Source organism: Bos indicus, chromosome 8 (assembly GCF_029378745.1).
Source record: "Bos indicus isolate NIAB-ARS_2022 breed Sahiwal x Tharparkar chromosome 8, NIAB-ARS_B.indTharparkar_mat_pri_1.0, whole genome shotgun sequence".
Taxonomy (NCBI): Eukaryota; Metazoa; Chordata; class Mammalia; order Artiodactyla; family Bovidae; genus Bos; species Bos indicus.
This window is the reverse complement of record NC_091767.1, coordinates 21,961,872-21,978,444: the sequence shown is the minus strand read 5'-3', so window position 1 is coordinate 21,978,444 and position 16,573 is coordinate 21,961,872. Positions and strand designations below refer to the sequence as shown.

At 43.4% G+C, this 16,573-nt stretch overlaps 1 protein-coding gene across 4 annotated transcripts in view; it reads right to left on the bottom strand.

Annotated features, from left to right (window-relative positions):
* Positions 1–7,991: 7,991 nt before the first annotated feature.
* The window catches only part of LOC109562627 (cyclin-dependent kinase inhibitor 2A-like), a 25,486-nt gene continuing 16,904 nt past the window's right edge, over positions 7,992–16,573 (bottom strand). For 2 of the 4 annotated variants that reach the window (XM_070794451.1, XM_019965654.2), the window contains exons 2-3: positions 11,020–11,326; positions 7,996–8,373 (exon numbers count right to left, since the gene is read on the bottom strand). In XM_070794451.1, the coding sequence (XP_070650552.1) occupies positions 8,348–8,373; positions 11,020–11,323 (330 nt within the window). In that variant the 5' untranslated portion in view covers positions 11,324–11,326 and the 3' untranslated portion in view covers positions 7,996–8,347. Of the gene's footprint in view, positions 8,374–11,019; positions 11,327–14,492; positions 14,665–16,573 lie in introns of those variants that run through there. The other 2 variants (XM_019965655.2, XM_070794452.1) reach the window with 2 other exon arrangements.

The window sequence follows — 16,573 nt, the reverse complement described above, 5'->3', positions numbered from 1 at the left end:
CTTGGTGGGCTACAGTCCACATGGTCATGAAGAGTCGGACACAACTGAGCTTGCACATTCATACAAAGTTTGAAAATATGGCAACTAAGAAAATCTTTTTGTATGTCAAAATAGCTTTAAAATATATAGCAACTAATGGTGACTTAGACATTATCAAGTAGAAGGATCCTGAGATTTGTTTCCTAGATTGCCAACTTCAAATGTCATCTGCAACAACAGTTTTCTCACTTGAGTTATTAACAATAAGAAGAATCATTTTATTATATGATTTAGAATGAGGGTAGCACTATTTCTCTCTCCTCCAATAAAGAAATAGTACTCTCAGTAACTTCTTCTGGGTAGAGTTAACATGTTTATTTGTTCTCTTAGTCACTTAAAAAAAACTTTGGGGCAATCTTTACCGAATCAAGGATATTCAGCTTGATTGGAAACAGTTATGATTTCAGTCTGTTAAGAAGTTTGTATAACAGGAAAGATTTTCTCAGAAAGTAGACAGAACAGAATATTGGAAGATTTATGATCAACACCAGTACTTTATGTTTTATTTTTATCTGTTGTTAGAGATGGTGAGTCCTATAGTCCTATGGCTTGGCACAGTGCCTGACATACAAGAGGTACTCAGTAGCTATTTCTTGCATAAATTAATGAAAGAGAAGACTACTTACAGAGGCAGAACTCCTCACATTCTTCCCCCTCAAATCTCACATATCTTTTTTTTTTTTTTTTTTTTAGTAAACTGGTGGGGTCTGGGGCAGGTACATTGTCCACCTGAATGGAAGCAGAGTTTAGGGAATGATTATTCTGTTTGCTCAGAAATACCTTACAGATATAAATAAACAGAGAAGATAAATAATTTCAGGTAGCTGTACATGGGGCAGAAAACATAAATGCAGACTTGTTCCTCAACTGTGATGCCTCAATATAAACAATTCTCTAAGACCAAGCCCTGTACAGACAGAACTGGGGCAACACTTGATTCAGTCAGCTATTTAAAGGAAAAGATTACTGAGAATTCAGAAAACAGTCTAAATTACTGTAAAATAATTCACTCAAAGAAAATTCAAATAGAAAAAAAAAAAAAAAAAAACAGGAAAACTACACACACACACACACACACACACACATACATCCTTTTGTTTATTGCTTGACCATTATTGCTTAAGTCCCGCACGTGAGTTCTGGGGGTAGGTGTTGCTTGCTCCTTGGAAGAAAAGTTATGACCAACCTAGAGAGCATATTAAAAAGCAGAGACATTACTTTGCCAACAAAGGTTCTTCTAGTCAAAGCTATGGTTTTACCAGTAGTCATGTATGGATGTGAGAGTTGGACTATAAGGCAAGCTGAGCGCCGAAGAATTGATGCTTTTGAACTGTGGAGTTGCAGAGGATTCCGGAGAGAACCTTGAACTGCAAGATCCAACCAGTCCATCCTAAAGGAAATCAGTCCTGAATATTCATTGTAAGGACTGATGCTGAAGCTGAAACTCCCTCCAATCCTTTGGCCACCTGATGCAAAGAACTGACTCATTTGAAAAGACCCTGATGCTGGGAAAGATTGAAGGTAGGAGGAGAAGGGGACGACAGAGGATGAGATGGTCGGATGGCTTCACCGATCCAATGGACAGGAGTTTGAGTAAACTCCAAGAGTTAGCGATGGACAGGGAGGCCTGGCGTGCTGCAGTCCATGGGGTCGCAAAGAATCGGACACTACTGAGCGACTGAACTGAGCTGAACTGGGGCCCTCCCACCGGCCGCCAGGGCCATGCAGGCACCTGGGAGACGCGGCCGAACCCAGGGTGCTCTGCTCTCCGCGAGCCTGGGGCTCTCGGTTCGCCGCACCCTGCGCGCTCCCCACTGACGCTAGAAACGCCTCAGTCCGGCAGTACCTTTTTTTTTTGCCTCCACGACCGGATGACCCCGACGTTTCGTCCGTTATACGGGGAAATCCCAGGCCGACCTCAGAGCCGAGCTCCGGTCCCGCGGCCTCCAGCCAGCCAACGGGAGGGGGCCCGTCCAGTTAAAAACCTCTCACTTTCCTCTTCCTCGTTCCCTTTCTCTCATCTTCCTTCTTGCTCTCTTTCGTTTGGTTTTTTTAATTAGAGCAAGCCGCCGGTTTTTTTCGGGCCGCTCGCAGGAGGCCGCCGCCCAGCCCCGCGGTTCACTTCCCAGTCGCGCTGGCGGCGCGGGCTGCCGGGCGGCGCTGTGAGTGCTCGGGAGACGCTCACGTGCACGCTCCGCTCCGCTCGGCGAGCGCGGGTTCGGTAAAGGGCCCGAGACCCGCTCCTGTTGGCCCGAGCCTCTTTGGGGCCTTCGGCTGAGCGCCGTGAGGCGCTCGGGAATCGTGGAGAAGAACAGGGTGTGCGTGCGTGTCTCTGTGTGTGTAGGAGAGAGAGAGTTGAGGAAAGAAGAAGAACCTCCTTTTACAGTGCAAAAAAGAGGAAGGCGAGCGGGTGGAGAAAATTTTGGAAGGGGCTAGCTGAATGTTCCTGGAGTAGAAAATGGCAACCCACTCCAAGATTCTTGCCTGGAAAATTCCATCGACAGACGAACCTGGCGGGCTACAGTCCATGAGGTCGCAAAGAGTGGGACACGACTGAGTTCTCAGATACAGCTGAGTGTTAGAGCTAGACTGGGCTTCAGAGACGTGGTGGGGGACAGAAAGTGGGCAGGTGGGGCAGGGAAGACTGAGTCCCAGTCACATAGGATGATTAGAGAACGGAACCTGGCACATCAGAGTCATTTTGCCGTTCGGCTGGAAAGCAAAACAAACAAAAAAAGACAGAAGGGCTATCTGTGGAAATGGCAGAATAGGAAGCTCCATGGGCCGTCCCGACACAGAAACACCAAAATGGTGTCAGAAATGACTTTATGGGAGCTCTGAGAAATAGTTGATCATTTGTAGCATTCAAGTGAATCCTCAATCAAGAAAGAGATGATTTAAACACAGCATAATGGAGACATTACTAGCGATTTTAAGGGAATAAAAAAGATTATGAGTAAACTATAAACAATGTACACTAACAAATTAGGTAACCTAGATAAAATGGACATATTCTTAGAAACATATTGACTATCAAAACTGATTAGAGGGGAAAAAAAAAAGAAATCTAAACAGCCTTATAACCAGAGATTGAATCAGTAGTTTAAAAAAAAAAAAAAAAAAACACCACCTTCTGATGAAGAAAAGTCCAGGACCAGATCATTGGTTCACTAGTGAATTGTATGAACTGCTTAAAGAACAATTAACACCAATCCTTTTCAAACTCTTCTAAGAATAGAAAAATAGTCAACACTTCTTAACTCATTTGATGGGACCAATATTATGTGATACCAAAACCAGAGACATCACAAGAGAGAAAAACTACAGACCAATATCCCCTATGAATATAGATGCAAAAAATTCTGAATAAAATCCTTGCAAACTGAATCCAGCAGAATGTTAAAATAATTACACACCATGACCAGGTGATATTTATCTCACAAGGGGTTCCACAAATAAGAACCAATCAATTATAATATATCATATTAATAGAATGAAAGAAAATATAATCTTCAATTGATGCAGAAAAAGAATTTTACAAAATCCAACACTTTTCCATGATAAAAACATTAAACAAGCTAGGAATAAAGAGAACTTCCTCAATCTGATTAAGAGCATTTATGGAAACAAACAAACCAACCCTACAACTAACATCAATAGTGAAAGACTGAAAGAGTTATGCCTAAGATCAGGAACAACAACGACAATGCCTGCTTTCACTGCTTCTATTCAAAATTGTATAAGAAACATTGTCCTGAAAGTTATAACTTGAGCAATATGTCAAGAAAAAGGAAATAAGAGACATCCAAATTGGAAAGAAACAAGTAAAACTATCCCTCTTTGCAGATGACATGATCATATATGGAAAATAAAGAATACACACACACACAGAGAAAATTATTAGAGCTAATAAATTCAGTGAAACTGCAGGATAGAAGATCAACATGAAAATCAGTTGTATTTCTAAACACTAGCAATGAACAATCCAGATAAGGAATTGAGAAAATTCAATTTTTAGTAGCATCAAAAAGAACAAAATATTTAGAAATAAATTTAACCAAATAGGTGCAATTAAAGAAGACCTAAATGAATGGAAAGACACCCTGTGTTCATAAATTAGAAGACTAAATAGTGTCAAGATGGCAGTAGTACCTAAGGTAATCTACATATCCAGTGAAATTCCTATGGAAATCCCAATGTGCTTTTTTGTTTTTTTGGTAGAAATGAAAAAGCTGATCCTGAAACATACATGGAATTGCAAGGGACTCCAGATACAAACTTGAAACAGATCAAGATACTTTTGAAAAGAAGAACAGAAATAGAATACTTATTTCTCAATTTCAAAACATACTGCAAAGCTAAAGTAATAAAAACAGTGTGGAGCAGATATTAAAATATATATATATATATATATATATATATATATATATATATCTCAGTGGAATATAATTGAGAATCCAGAAATAAACCAATACATCTATACTCAATTGATTTTTTAAATGTACTTAAAAATTTTTTTTATTGCACTGGGTCATCATTGCTGTGCACAGGCCTTCTCTAGTTGTGGTTAGCAGAGGCTTCTCTTCAATGCAATGTGCAGGCTCCTCGAAGTGGTGGGGAATGTTGCGGAGAATGTTGTGGAACACAAGCTCTAGGGGCACAGGCTTCAGTAGTTGCAGTCAATTGATTTTTGACAAGAATCCCAAACCATTCAATTGACAAATAACAGCCTCATAACAAATGGTGTCAGACAATTGGATATCCACTTGGAAGGGAAGATAGAACCCTACATTACATCACATGCAAAAAAAAAAAAAAAAACACACATCAAAATGCATCAAAGACTTAATTAACAGATATAAAACTCTAAAAGTCATAGAAGAAAGTATAGAGGTAAATCTTCAATAAAGACTACTGTATAGTAAAGGGAACTCTGCTCAATATTATGCAACAATCTAAATGGTAGAAGAATTTGAAAAAGAATAGATTTGTGTATATGTATAACTAAATCACTTTGGTGTGCACCTGAAATTACTACAACACTGTAATCAACTATACTTCAATATGAAATAAAAAGTAAAAAAGAAAACATAGAGGTAAATCTTTATGACCTTGGATTTGGTAATGGGATCTTGGATATGATACCAAAAGCATAAACAGCAAACATAAAGCAAAATTAATTAGACCTCATCAAAACTAAAATGTTTTGTGCACAGGAACACTATTAAGAAAGTCAAATGACCACAGGTAGAATGAAAGAAAATATTTATAAATCACGTATTTGATAAGAATCTAGGATCTATAATATACAAAGATTTCTTACAACTTCACAGCAAAAAGAAAAGTAACCCAATTTTAAAATGGGCAAAGGACTCGAAAAGACATTTCTCCTTTGAAAACATACAAGTAATCAATAAACACATGAAAAGATACTCAACATCTGCACTCATTAAGGAAATATAAATCAAACCCACAATGAGTTATACTTAATGCCCAATAGGATGCCTTGTTAAAACACACACAGACAGACACAGAGAGAAAATAAGGAGGATGTGGAGATGTTGGAATTCTTGTACATTGCTGGTAGGAATATTTAATGGCGCAGTTGTGGATAACAGTTTGGCAGTTCCACAAAAGGTTAAGCAGTATAATTATAACCTAGCAATTCCACTCCTAGGCATATACCCCAAAGAATTGAAAACAAGTATTCAAAACAAATACTTGTATACAAATGTTCACAGCACAATTCACAAAAGCCAAAAGGTGGAAACAACCCAAATGTTCATTACCATATGACCAGATAAACAATGGACTATTATTCAACCATAAAAAGGAGTGAAGTACTGACACATGCTGCAACATGGATGAACCTCAAAAGCATTATGCTAAGTGAAAGAAGATAGACACAAAGGACAACATATTGTATGACCTCACTTATCACCAAGTGTCCAGAATAGGTGAATCCACAAAGACAACAAGACGTTACTGGTTGCTAGGGTCTGGGAACAGGGAGGGTCTAGGAACAGGGAGGGTCTAGAGAACATGCTTATTGGGTATGGGGGTCTCCTATGAAGATGATGAAAATGTTTTGGAACTGGATAAATGGTGATGTTGCTCAACATTATGAGTGTACTAATACCACGTTTGGAGAAGGCGATGGCACCCCACTCCAGTACTCTTGCCTGGAAAATCTCATGGATGGAGGAGCCTGGAAGGCTGCAGGCCATGGGGTCTCTGAGGGTCGGACATGACTGAGCGACTTCACTTTCCCTTTTCACTTTCATGCATTGGAGAAGGAAATGGCAACCCACTCCAGTGTTCTTGCCTGGAGAATCCCAGGGACAGCGGAGCCTGGTGGGCTGCCATCTATGGGGTCGCACAGAGTCGGACACGACTGAAGTGACTTAGCAGCAGCAGCAGCAGCCAGTGTTTTTGCCTGGAGAATCCCAGGGACGGGAGAGCCCGGTGGGCTGCTATTGGGTCGCACAGGGTTGGACATGACTGAAGTGACTTAGCAGCAATACCACGTTGCTGCTGCTAAGTCGCTTCAGTCGTGTCTGACTCTGTACGACCCCAGAGACGTCAGCCCACCAGGCTCCCCTGTCCCTGGGATTCTCCAGGCAAGAACACTGGAGTGGGTTGCCATTTCCTTCTCCAATGCATGAAAGTGAAAAGGGAAAGTGAAGTCTCTCAGTCGTGTCCGACTCCTAGCGACCCCTTGGACTGCAGCCTACCAGGCTCCTCCATCCATGGGATTTTCCAGGCAAGAGTACTGGAGTGGGGTGCCATTGCCTTCTCCGAATACCACGTTAGTGGACTATAAAATTTATAATTGTTGATCTTATGTGAATTGCACCTCAATAAAAAATGAATAAGCCACGGAGGCCAAGGCAGCCCTAGCTGAAGTTGGAGCCACGTTCCTGCAGCACCCTTTCTCTGGAAGAGAAGGCTGAACCGGTTTTGGCTTGCGTGGCGGTCAGAGCAGCAGACTCACGCCCCAGCCCCACCAATCCCAGAGCACTGGCAGGGCACTGAGTGCCCTCTCACACAGGTCCCCAGCGCACTGCAGAAAGAGGCGGGTGGTTGTGAGTCATGTTCTGCTGGCTTCGCCACCTATTGGCTGTAACACTTTGTGCAAAATACCCAAAACCTTACCGGACTCGGATTCTGGGGCCAGGTAAGTAAGGGAAATCTCAATCTGAGGTCTCCCCTGGAGTTTCCATTTATCAATTTTTAACCCCATTTCATCAATCTAAATTTGCCGCTTTGGCGATTTCGTCATCTAAAATAGGGATTTCTTATTGATCTATGGTATCATGGCAACCCACTCCAGTATTCGTTGCCAGGAAAAATGCTACGGACAGAGGAGTCCATTGGGTGGCCAAGAATCCGATAGGACTGAAGGGACTGAGCGGTGCACACACACGTACACACTCACTATTAACTGCAGTGGTTTTCCTAAAAGGTACGTGAAACAATGGTGAGTTTAGGAAACAAAGCTGCATCTACGATTCAATGAAATAGGCCTAAAAATTTCTAGTTATGTTGTGTGCTTATTACTTGATGTCTGTCTCACCTCCCTTCCCACCTATACTCCTGGCAAGATGCCATAATAGGTGCTTAATAAATGTTGACTGAACGGAAAGAACATTTTTTTTTATCCTTGGCTCCACCCCTCACAGGCAGTTTGACACAAGTAGAGTCATGTAATCCATTTAAGCTTCGTTTTCCTAGTTCACAAAATGGCTGTAATAAACCCAGAGCCTGGCGGGTACGAGGCTTGAAAGAGGAAGTGTCCTTTTTACCTGTTCTCAGGGCACGAGTACTCGCTCCATAAAACTCCAATCCGATGAAAAGACAAGAAAGGTGTCTTTTTTTTTTTTTTTTTAAGAAAACTTTTATAGCAAAATGTATATGGGAAATTTAAGGGAAAGGAAAGTCGAAGCTGTTTCATTTTTTTTTTTTTTTAAAAAAAGCTTTATTTGATGCGTGTCTGATAAATCGCTTCAGTCGTGTCCGACTCTTTGCCATCCCATGGACTGTAGCCCGCCAAGAATACTTGAGTGGACTGCAATGCCCTCCTCCAGGGGATTGGCACTGGAAACTGGCATTAGGACACCTGGGAAGAACTGGGCGGCTGGTTGGCATCGCTGACTCGATGGACGTGAGTCTCAGTGAACTCCAGGAGTTGGTGATGGACAGGGAGGCCTGGCGTGCTGCGATTCACGGGGTCGCAAAGAGTCGGACACGACTGAGCGACTGATCTGATCTGATCTGATCTGATGTTCTTTCTCGTATTCCAATGATTTCAATCTTTCTTTAGGTCCGAGCTGTCTGTAGATGGCAGAGGAGAGAGAGAGAGAGAGAGAGAGAGAGAGAGAGAGAGAGAGAGAGAGACATTAGAAAACGGAAGTCAAAGACTGTAACACCTCCCTCCTCCTCTCTGCCCCCACCCCACCCCCGCAATGCTGACGCCTTATCCAGGGTCTGTATAGGGCGTTTGGACCTTCCCAGCCGCCGCGGCACTCACTAGCCTCCGGAACTTCGCAGCGCGTCCGCTGCCAGTCTGGGCTGCTCCGGGCTCCCCAGCCGCTCCCGAGGCGCCCGACGAGGCAGGGAGACAGCGGTTGAACAGCCCGTGGGGTTAAGAGAACAAAGCGGGTCTATTACTAGTGCCAAGTTGTTTACCACACATAATTCCAGGCGACTGGAGGCGAAGGTGTCGCCGCCTTGCCCTTAGAACGTCCCCAGGTAACTCTTGCAACTCAGAGCGATTCAGCGAACTGGCGTAACCAGAGAGGTCAGGGGTGCTCGGGCTCAGGGGTGCTCTGCAGTATGAGAATCTTCGGTTCCAGTCCTATTGTATTTTTTCCCAGACACCCCTTTCCCAAAGTGGCTAATAGCTTCCTAACGTTTCTAGAACAAAATCTGTGTGTGTGTTTTAACATTTATTTATTTGGTGCCCAGGGTCTTAGCTGTGACATGTGGAATCTTTCATCTTCACTGTGGCATTCGAATTCAGTTGTGGTATATGGAATATAGTTCCTTGACCAGAGATGGATCAAATCGGGGTGTCTTGCCTTGGGGAGTCTCAGCCAATGGGAGACCAGGTTGATCTAACATCCTTTTTTGGATTTACTGGGCCACTACCTTATCTGGTCTCTACCCTTCTCTTTGATCTCTGTGTGCTTTCTCCATCTGGCCTTCCCATCTTCTTAACTGGCCACGTTCTTTTTGGAGTAAGTCTTTGCACTTGAAAGTTTCTCTGCCTCCAGTGGCTAATCTCTTCTCATAAGTCTGGTTCTCTGACCACTCTTAAGATAGCCTCGCCTCCTATTCACACTTCACTCTTATCCACCACATTAGTTTTACAAACTCACTCTTTGAAATACACTGTTATGTTGCTTAAAAGTCTAGTTTCCCGGAATATAAGCTCAGTGACAGTAAGACTCCTGTTTTGTCTTGTTCATTTCTGTGCCCGACCTAGACTGGGGCTGATCACACAGTAGGAACTTTGAAAAAGAAAAGAAAGAAAGAAGAAAGGGTGGGAAGAAGGGGACGTGTAGGGACAGAGGAAGGAGGGATCATCCGTACTTGGGTTAAATAGCCTAGGTTTGATTATTCATTTGCCTGTGGCCCAATTTGATCATCTAAATCCTTCTCTTCAGCTCCTCCCAGTTCTTACTCCGCTCAACAGCCCTCTGATTGGCCCCTGATCCTATGCCTTCCCTGGACTTCCCTGGTGGCTCAGACGGTAAAGCGTCTGTCAACAATTCGGGAGACCCGGGTTCAATCCTTGGGTCCTTGGGTCGGGAAGATCTCCTGGAGAAGGAAATGGCCATTCACTCTGGTATTCTTGCTTGGAATGGAAATCCCATCAACAGAGGCGCCTGGTAGGCTACAGTCCATGGGGTCCCAAAGAGTCAGACACGACTGAGCGACTTCACTTTCTTTTCACTTTCCTATGACACTGCCTTAGGCAAGCTTCAATTTCAGGAGAGAGAGGGTAGCAGGCTAAAGATGTGCATGCCTCTCATACCCAAGGCGCTGCGCTCAAGACATCTCCCAAAATCTAGAGCTAGCCTCTCCACTCCGTCCTCCTAAGCTCCCCTAGAGCACGAGGAGCCTAGTATCCCAGTTGTGAGCCAAAACAGGATAGGTTTCAGTCTCTTTGAAGTTATGGTTTACCTTAAATTTTCGTGTAATTTCGTATTAATATAATGCTTTAGATAGATAGATAAAACAATTCTGTCTTCAGAAAACTAAGAGTAAAGTTGGTATTTTAGGCAGGTAGGAATGAGGTGGGGGAAAGGGGACCAAGGGAAAAGAAGTTCTTGTGGTTGTAGAAAAAGGCAAGGAGGACCACATCCCCATCATAACAGAATGCTCAAGGGAGGGAAAAGCTTAAGAGAGTGTTTCTCATAGAGTGTAGCAAATCCCAGTGCAGAGTTGGGGAGGTATCCGCTCCAGTTGCCCTCAGAACCCACTGGGGAGCTCTGGAAAACTCCACCGCATTTTGCAACAGAGTAGGGAATGACAGGTCTCTGCCAGACGATGCCACGAGAATCTGACTTTGGAAACCCCAGGGTGGTTCAGCGGTCTTGGCAAACTAATGGGAAAACTGAGAGCCATTGAATGGATGCGGCTGCAGCTCATTTTCGGGAAGAGGGGCCACTCACTAGACCAGGAGCCTCCGGAGTGTTCAGTTCTCCTCAATCTAGTCTAGTTGTGCAGTGAATGTTTAGAGGATGGGAGGCCCGGTTTCTGCGATGGACTTTAACGTGCGGAAATCCATCTTGAGACATCCCGTCCGCAGCCCTAACGTGGTGGCGTGATCGAAGACTGGGGTTGTCCCACGGGTTGGCAGGGTGAGCTAACACCAAATAGCCTACTCTCCCGAGTCCAACTTTCTCTTCTAAAAGTGAATGCTCTGGGAAGCGGAAGCTCTCTGAGTTCAAACTCGTGGATCCACCACCTCACCTGCCGGACCTTCCGCGGAATCTGCGCTGGCATGGCTACCGCCTTCCGTGTCCTCTGCAGCCGCGCGCAGGTACCGGGCGACGTCGCGGTGGCCCCGCTCCTCCGCCAGGTCCACGGGCAGGCGGCCCCAAGCATCGCGCACATCCAGCCGCGCTCCAGCTCGGTGCAGGGCCACCAGCGTGTCCAGGAAGCCCTCCCGGGCGGCGTCGTGCACCGGTCGGGTGAGGGTGGCGGGGTCCCCGCAGTTGGGGTCCGCGCCGTGGAGCAGCAGCAGCTCGGCCACGCGGGCGCTGCCCATCATCATCACCTGCCAGAGACAGCAGAGTGGTCAGGACGGGTGGGGGCAGGGGCAGGATTAAAGAAACTACTTGTAGAACCCCTACTCCCTGCAGATGCGCTGACAATCCGCAAGTATCTAGTTACTACTTTTTTTTTCAGTTACCGACTCGCTTAGCCAGTTCTCCTACCTGTTCCATTTTTTCTTTTTCTGTACACACTGTTATATTCCCCAACATTTTGCGGGGTTCCAGCCACGAACAGAACACTACCAGAGTCATAGATAACAGCAAAAGGGTGAGGAACAAACTGACTTCGACTACAGTCTAACCTCCTGTATTTTATTTTGATATGAAATTATGCAAGGCCCAGAGACATTGTATGGCTCACTGCTGTATGTCCAAGCCCAGAACGTGGTAATTGTTTAAAAGCAAAAATGAAGAAAAAAAAAAAAAAACCACAAAAACTTAATTCTTGTAAAACGTTAAGCTACCCTTGATTTCCCTGAACGTTAAACTTCAATTTCTTGAAGTATAAAATGAAAAAGTTTGTCTAATCAGTCCTAAAATTCCTTCTTCTGATAAGCTAAACAATGTTCCCTAAAGATGTCCATTTCCTGATACTCAAAAGCTGTTAACATATTACCTTATGTGAAAAAAGGGACTTTGCAGATGTGATTAAATTAAGGATTTTGGGGGCAATTAACCTGCATTGTCAGGGTGGGCACAATTTAATTATAAGTTTGCTTATAAAAAGATCTCAGTCAGAGAGAAGATATAAGAATGGAAGCAGAGGTCAGAGAGAAAATGCAGGGGCCAAGAGCCAAGGAATGTTGACTGTCACTAAATGTTGGGAGAGGCAAGGAAATGGATTCTTCCTTAGAACTCATAAAGGGAATGCAACCCTGTGGACCCATTTTAGAATTCTGATTTACAGAACCATAAGATAATAAATTTAAGTTGATACTAAATTTGTGGTAATTTGTTATAGCAGAAATAGGAAGACACTTTCCAAGATCACACTCTGAGACTTCATTAAAGAGGAGGTGCTCACCTCATTTGGTTCCTAAATAATCTTTGATGATACAAGAGCATTAACAAAGAGGAATTTTGAAATACTGTTCACACAATCACAGCAACTTTGCGATTTGAGTGTTATACAGTGGGTGGAGGTGATAGACCATTCTTTTTTAGGGTAACCATTATTTGGTTACATTAGCTACACTATATTGAGGAATTACTTATTTTTAGTTGAATTCTGTATTAAACTTGAATTAATTTGTCCAAACCTAGGAATCTTAACAAGTTATACTATGCTTGTTGAGATCTGTCCTGGAGAAAGTGAAACTGATTTAATTTTCAAAAAACACAGAGAAAATTTAAGTGAACCAACTTGAAGCTACAAAAAGAAAAACTAACATAGTGCATTAGAAGAAAGAATTGTTTTAAAAGAAAAACTGGGGAAATTTACACTATTGGATTTCTAATGGATTATGAATTAATTTCCAAAACAAAGGGGCCACACCCAAGGATACCATAATCTTTTGGAAGATCTACTACAAGTGCCAGAGCTCATACATATGTATGTCTCCTTCCATGCTTGTATATAATGCAGGTGAAAATATATTAGATGAACTGGATAAATGAAGTCCTTGGTCTTAGTCATTAAATTGGTTAAAGGTTTTATTATATGCTACAGTATTAAAGTATGAAAAGTAACATATTTAAATCATAATAGTAATCCAAAGCAAAAAGAAAATTAATCATTCAAATGAATATTTCTAGGGTACTTAAGTCAAATTGAAGATATAAATTTAATTTAGTCATTAAAATTTTTCTATAAGTATTTTTAAACACAAATTTGGTTAGGGTTCAAAACTAAAATCATATCCCTTTTGTTGATGCCCTTATCCTATTTAAAAATAATTTTAAATTATTTCTTTTTGTATTTAAACAATAAGGTCTAATATAACATCTTCCAGAACTAGAAGATTGTAACGCCCAGTCTGCAAACTGCTGGCAAAACTTTAGAGATATCCAATTATGAATCACGCATGCATTAAAAAAAAAAAAAGAACTCATGCTTCTCTTCTACAACCATTCAACCTTTTTATCTCCAAATCTCTCCACATTTCAAATCCCAAATAATCTCAAATTTGAGGATATTTTATTTTTATTTTTGTATCTAAAAGTATATAAAATGTATCTATTCTATGTAGCATAGTTTGAGGAAAGGACGATTCACTTGTGAAATCACTTGTGAAGTTTCAGGTTGAGTTACTTTTCCTTTGTCTTGTTATGCTGGAGTTTTTGCAGTGTGCATTTTATATAAATATTATTTTTCAGAATCAGAAATTGTCGAAACCTGGAATAAAACTGGAGTGATGGCCAGGAAGAATTCATTTTTAGCTCCAGATTTAGAAAAAGAAAAAAAAAAAAACACAGTAAAACGAACTGACAACGCATCCTCACACATACAAAACTGGAGTGGGGAGAGGAGAAATGACATTTTTAAACTATGAGGAATTGAAAACTCCCCAAGAAATTAATCTGTACTAAGTAAGTTTAAAATACCCCAAAAGGTAAGAGACACTCAAGTGGTAGCTAAATTGGCAGCATTATTTCAGGCATAATTGCACTAATTTTTTTTTTCATATATTTCCTAAACAAGCATATATGTTCCTTACTCGGTTAAAAAAAATAATAAACACGGTATGTGGTTGCTTCTGAATAATTTCAATAGACCTTTATTCCAACTTACACAGCAGTAGATTTCCACTGAAATCTCCCTCTCACCCCCACCCCACCCCAACAAAGAAGTCGATCAGCTCCATTCACAATTTTGTAAGTTCGGGGGTAAGTGGTCTAGCCTGTCTTATTGTCTTTATACTCGTACTCCAGACGTTCGTCAATTTCGCATCTCGGTCTATATTAACACACATAGGTTCTCCCTTCTAGATCTTCACACCGTTTTAGAGATCTGAACCCCACGCGCCTTCTCAGCCAACTCCGCGGCCGTCCTGAGCCCCCTGAGAGTCGCCGAGAGGAGGTCTCCGATCCCTAACTCGGTCTGAAAAGTCTCCCCTTTACCAAGAAACGCTTACCTGGTTCTGACTCCATGGCAGACCTCGTCCTCCAAAGCCCTCGCCACCCAGACACCCTGCCGCCCACCTTTCTGCGGCAGACCTGCTGACCCACCTGAATCGCGCTTCGACCGTAACGGTTCGGCGCGTTGGCCGACGCCCCCGCCTCGAGCTGCGCCCGCACCTCGTCAGCCCGGCCCAGCGCGGCGGCGGCGGCCAACAAGTCGGCCGAGGTCTCCATGCTGCTCCCCAATGCTCGCCCCTCGCTTCCTCCCGCCTGCGTCGAGCGCGGGCGGCCCGCCCAGGCAGCTCTCGAGCAGCCCGCCCCTCCTCTTTCCTCCTCCCGGGTTGGCGGAAGCGGCCCCCAAACTCGGCCCCTCGACTCCTCCCGCGGAGTCTTTGCACCCGAGGAGCGCCCTCCATGCGCTCTTCCAGGAGGCGCCCTGTGCTCCCAACGAACAAGACATCTATTAAGTCGCCCCCCGCCGGGCCTCCTCGGTCACAGGTCCGCAGCCCACGCGACCCGAGGCACCGGCCGGAAGCTGTCCGCTCCGGTAGCGCGGCGGGACCGTGAAAGGAGGGCGCCCTGGGACCTCCTCCCCTCCCCCACCCACCCGCGTCCTCGCGGCCGGTCTCCCCACTCCCATCAGAGGCGCACGCGCGGCTCCGAGCGAGTTCATTCCAGCCAAGTGAAAATTCCTCGCGCATACACCCTGCGTGGCATGAGACAACTGCACAGGATTCCTAACTGCCAAGTTCGAACCAGTGTGTTTGGAGTCATAGGCAAAGTTATTGCTTCCTCTTTTAATCAGAAGAAACGGCCAGCTTGTCCTGGCGCTGAGAGCCCAGGATAGGTATGAGCCATTCCACCGTGGAGGCTTTCCTTCTTGGAGAGGACACACTCCCCCTCCAACGCTCAGCACCAGGTTTTCGAGCGCTGGCTCAATTATGTCAGAAATTCTAGCTCAAACATCCCTTCTGGAGAGCTGGCTCACGCGCCAGGCTGTGCCTCCCTCCCTCCACACACATGTAAAACGGATGTAGGGGGAGAGCGTTTCCTAGGCTTGCACAATGCCTGGCACTAGTGCCTAGTATACGGGCTGGCTCCGAGCAGATGAGGTCAATTTAAAAGGGATGGTGGAGATTTCTACCTATAAGCAGATAGGAACATGGTAAGGGTGTCCTTAGGCTTAGCAGGCTCTGTTCTCAATAATTCCTCCTACACCAGAAAACATGCTCATTGCACTAGGGACAAGGCTGCATTCATAGATAATTCAAAAAGCAGGCTCACACACTGTCTTGGTGCCACTTTTGTCCACCTTTCCTTCCTATTAGAAAAACCTTACACTTTTCTTAGTTATAAAATGGGGGGGATAAGAGTTGTCCCTACTTCCTAGGACTGTTTTGAGTTTTAAATGAATTGATACACACATAAGCATTTAGAACAGTATCACACACCTAAGCTAATGCCTGTTAGCTCTTAAATTATCCATTTTGAAGATTTTCTTGTAATCTAGGAAACAGAGAAGGAAATGGTTTGGGTAGAATTACCAGTATTACATATAAAAGGGTAGGCAAGAAAACCTTAATCACTGAAACAATGATGGACATGTTCCAATGACTGACATATTTAATGAAAAGTTAATGCTTAATCTGTCTGCTAGATAACCCAGCTCTGTTCTAAAAGTTATATTTCAATTCCTTTTTGACTCCTCTTGAAGACCCATAATACTTGACTATACTTTCAGTGGCTGCTAGCTTAGGCAACACATGAGGTTTTAAATAATGACAATTAAAACACTTATGGGATCTCAAATCCATTATAAAATCCACAATGCATCACTGTGTTATTTATATTTTCCTCCAGGCACCTCTCAAGTACTAGAGCAACAATGATGTGGAAAATTCAAACTGTGGTAGAACATAATGTAAACATCTTCTAATGTTGCTTAAGGTACTGTATGATAGGGGGGAGGAAAACAGCGGTTGTGGTAATGAGATGGAGGGAACAGATTTCCATTGTAGTATGTTTGGCTTTTTAGACTAATATCAAAATTAGTTATCATCATTAAAATAATGGTTCTTAATCTTAGGGCAGGGAGAATAAGCTGTTGAAAGCTATATACCCTCTCCTCCAAAAATAAAATATACAATTTTATTTAAAAAGTGTGTTTGCTGGCACATGTAACTTTTAGG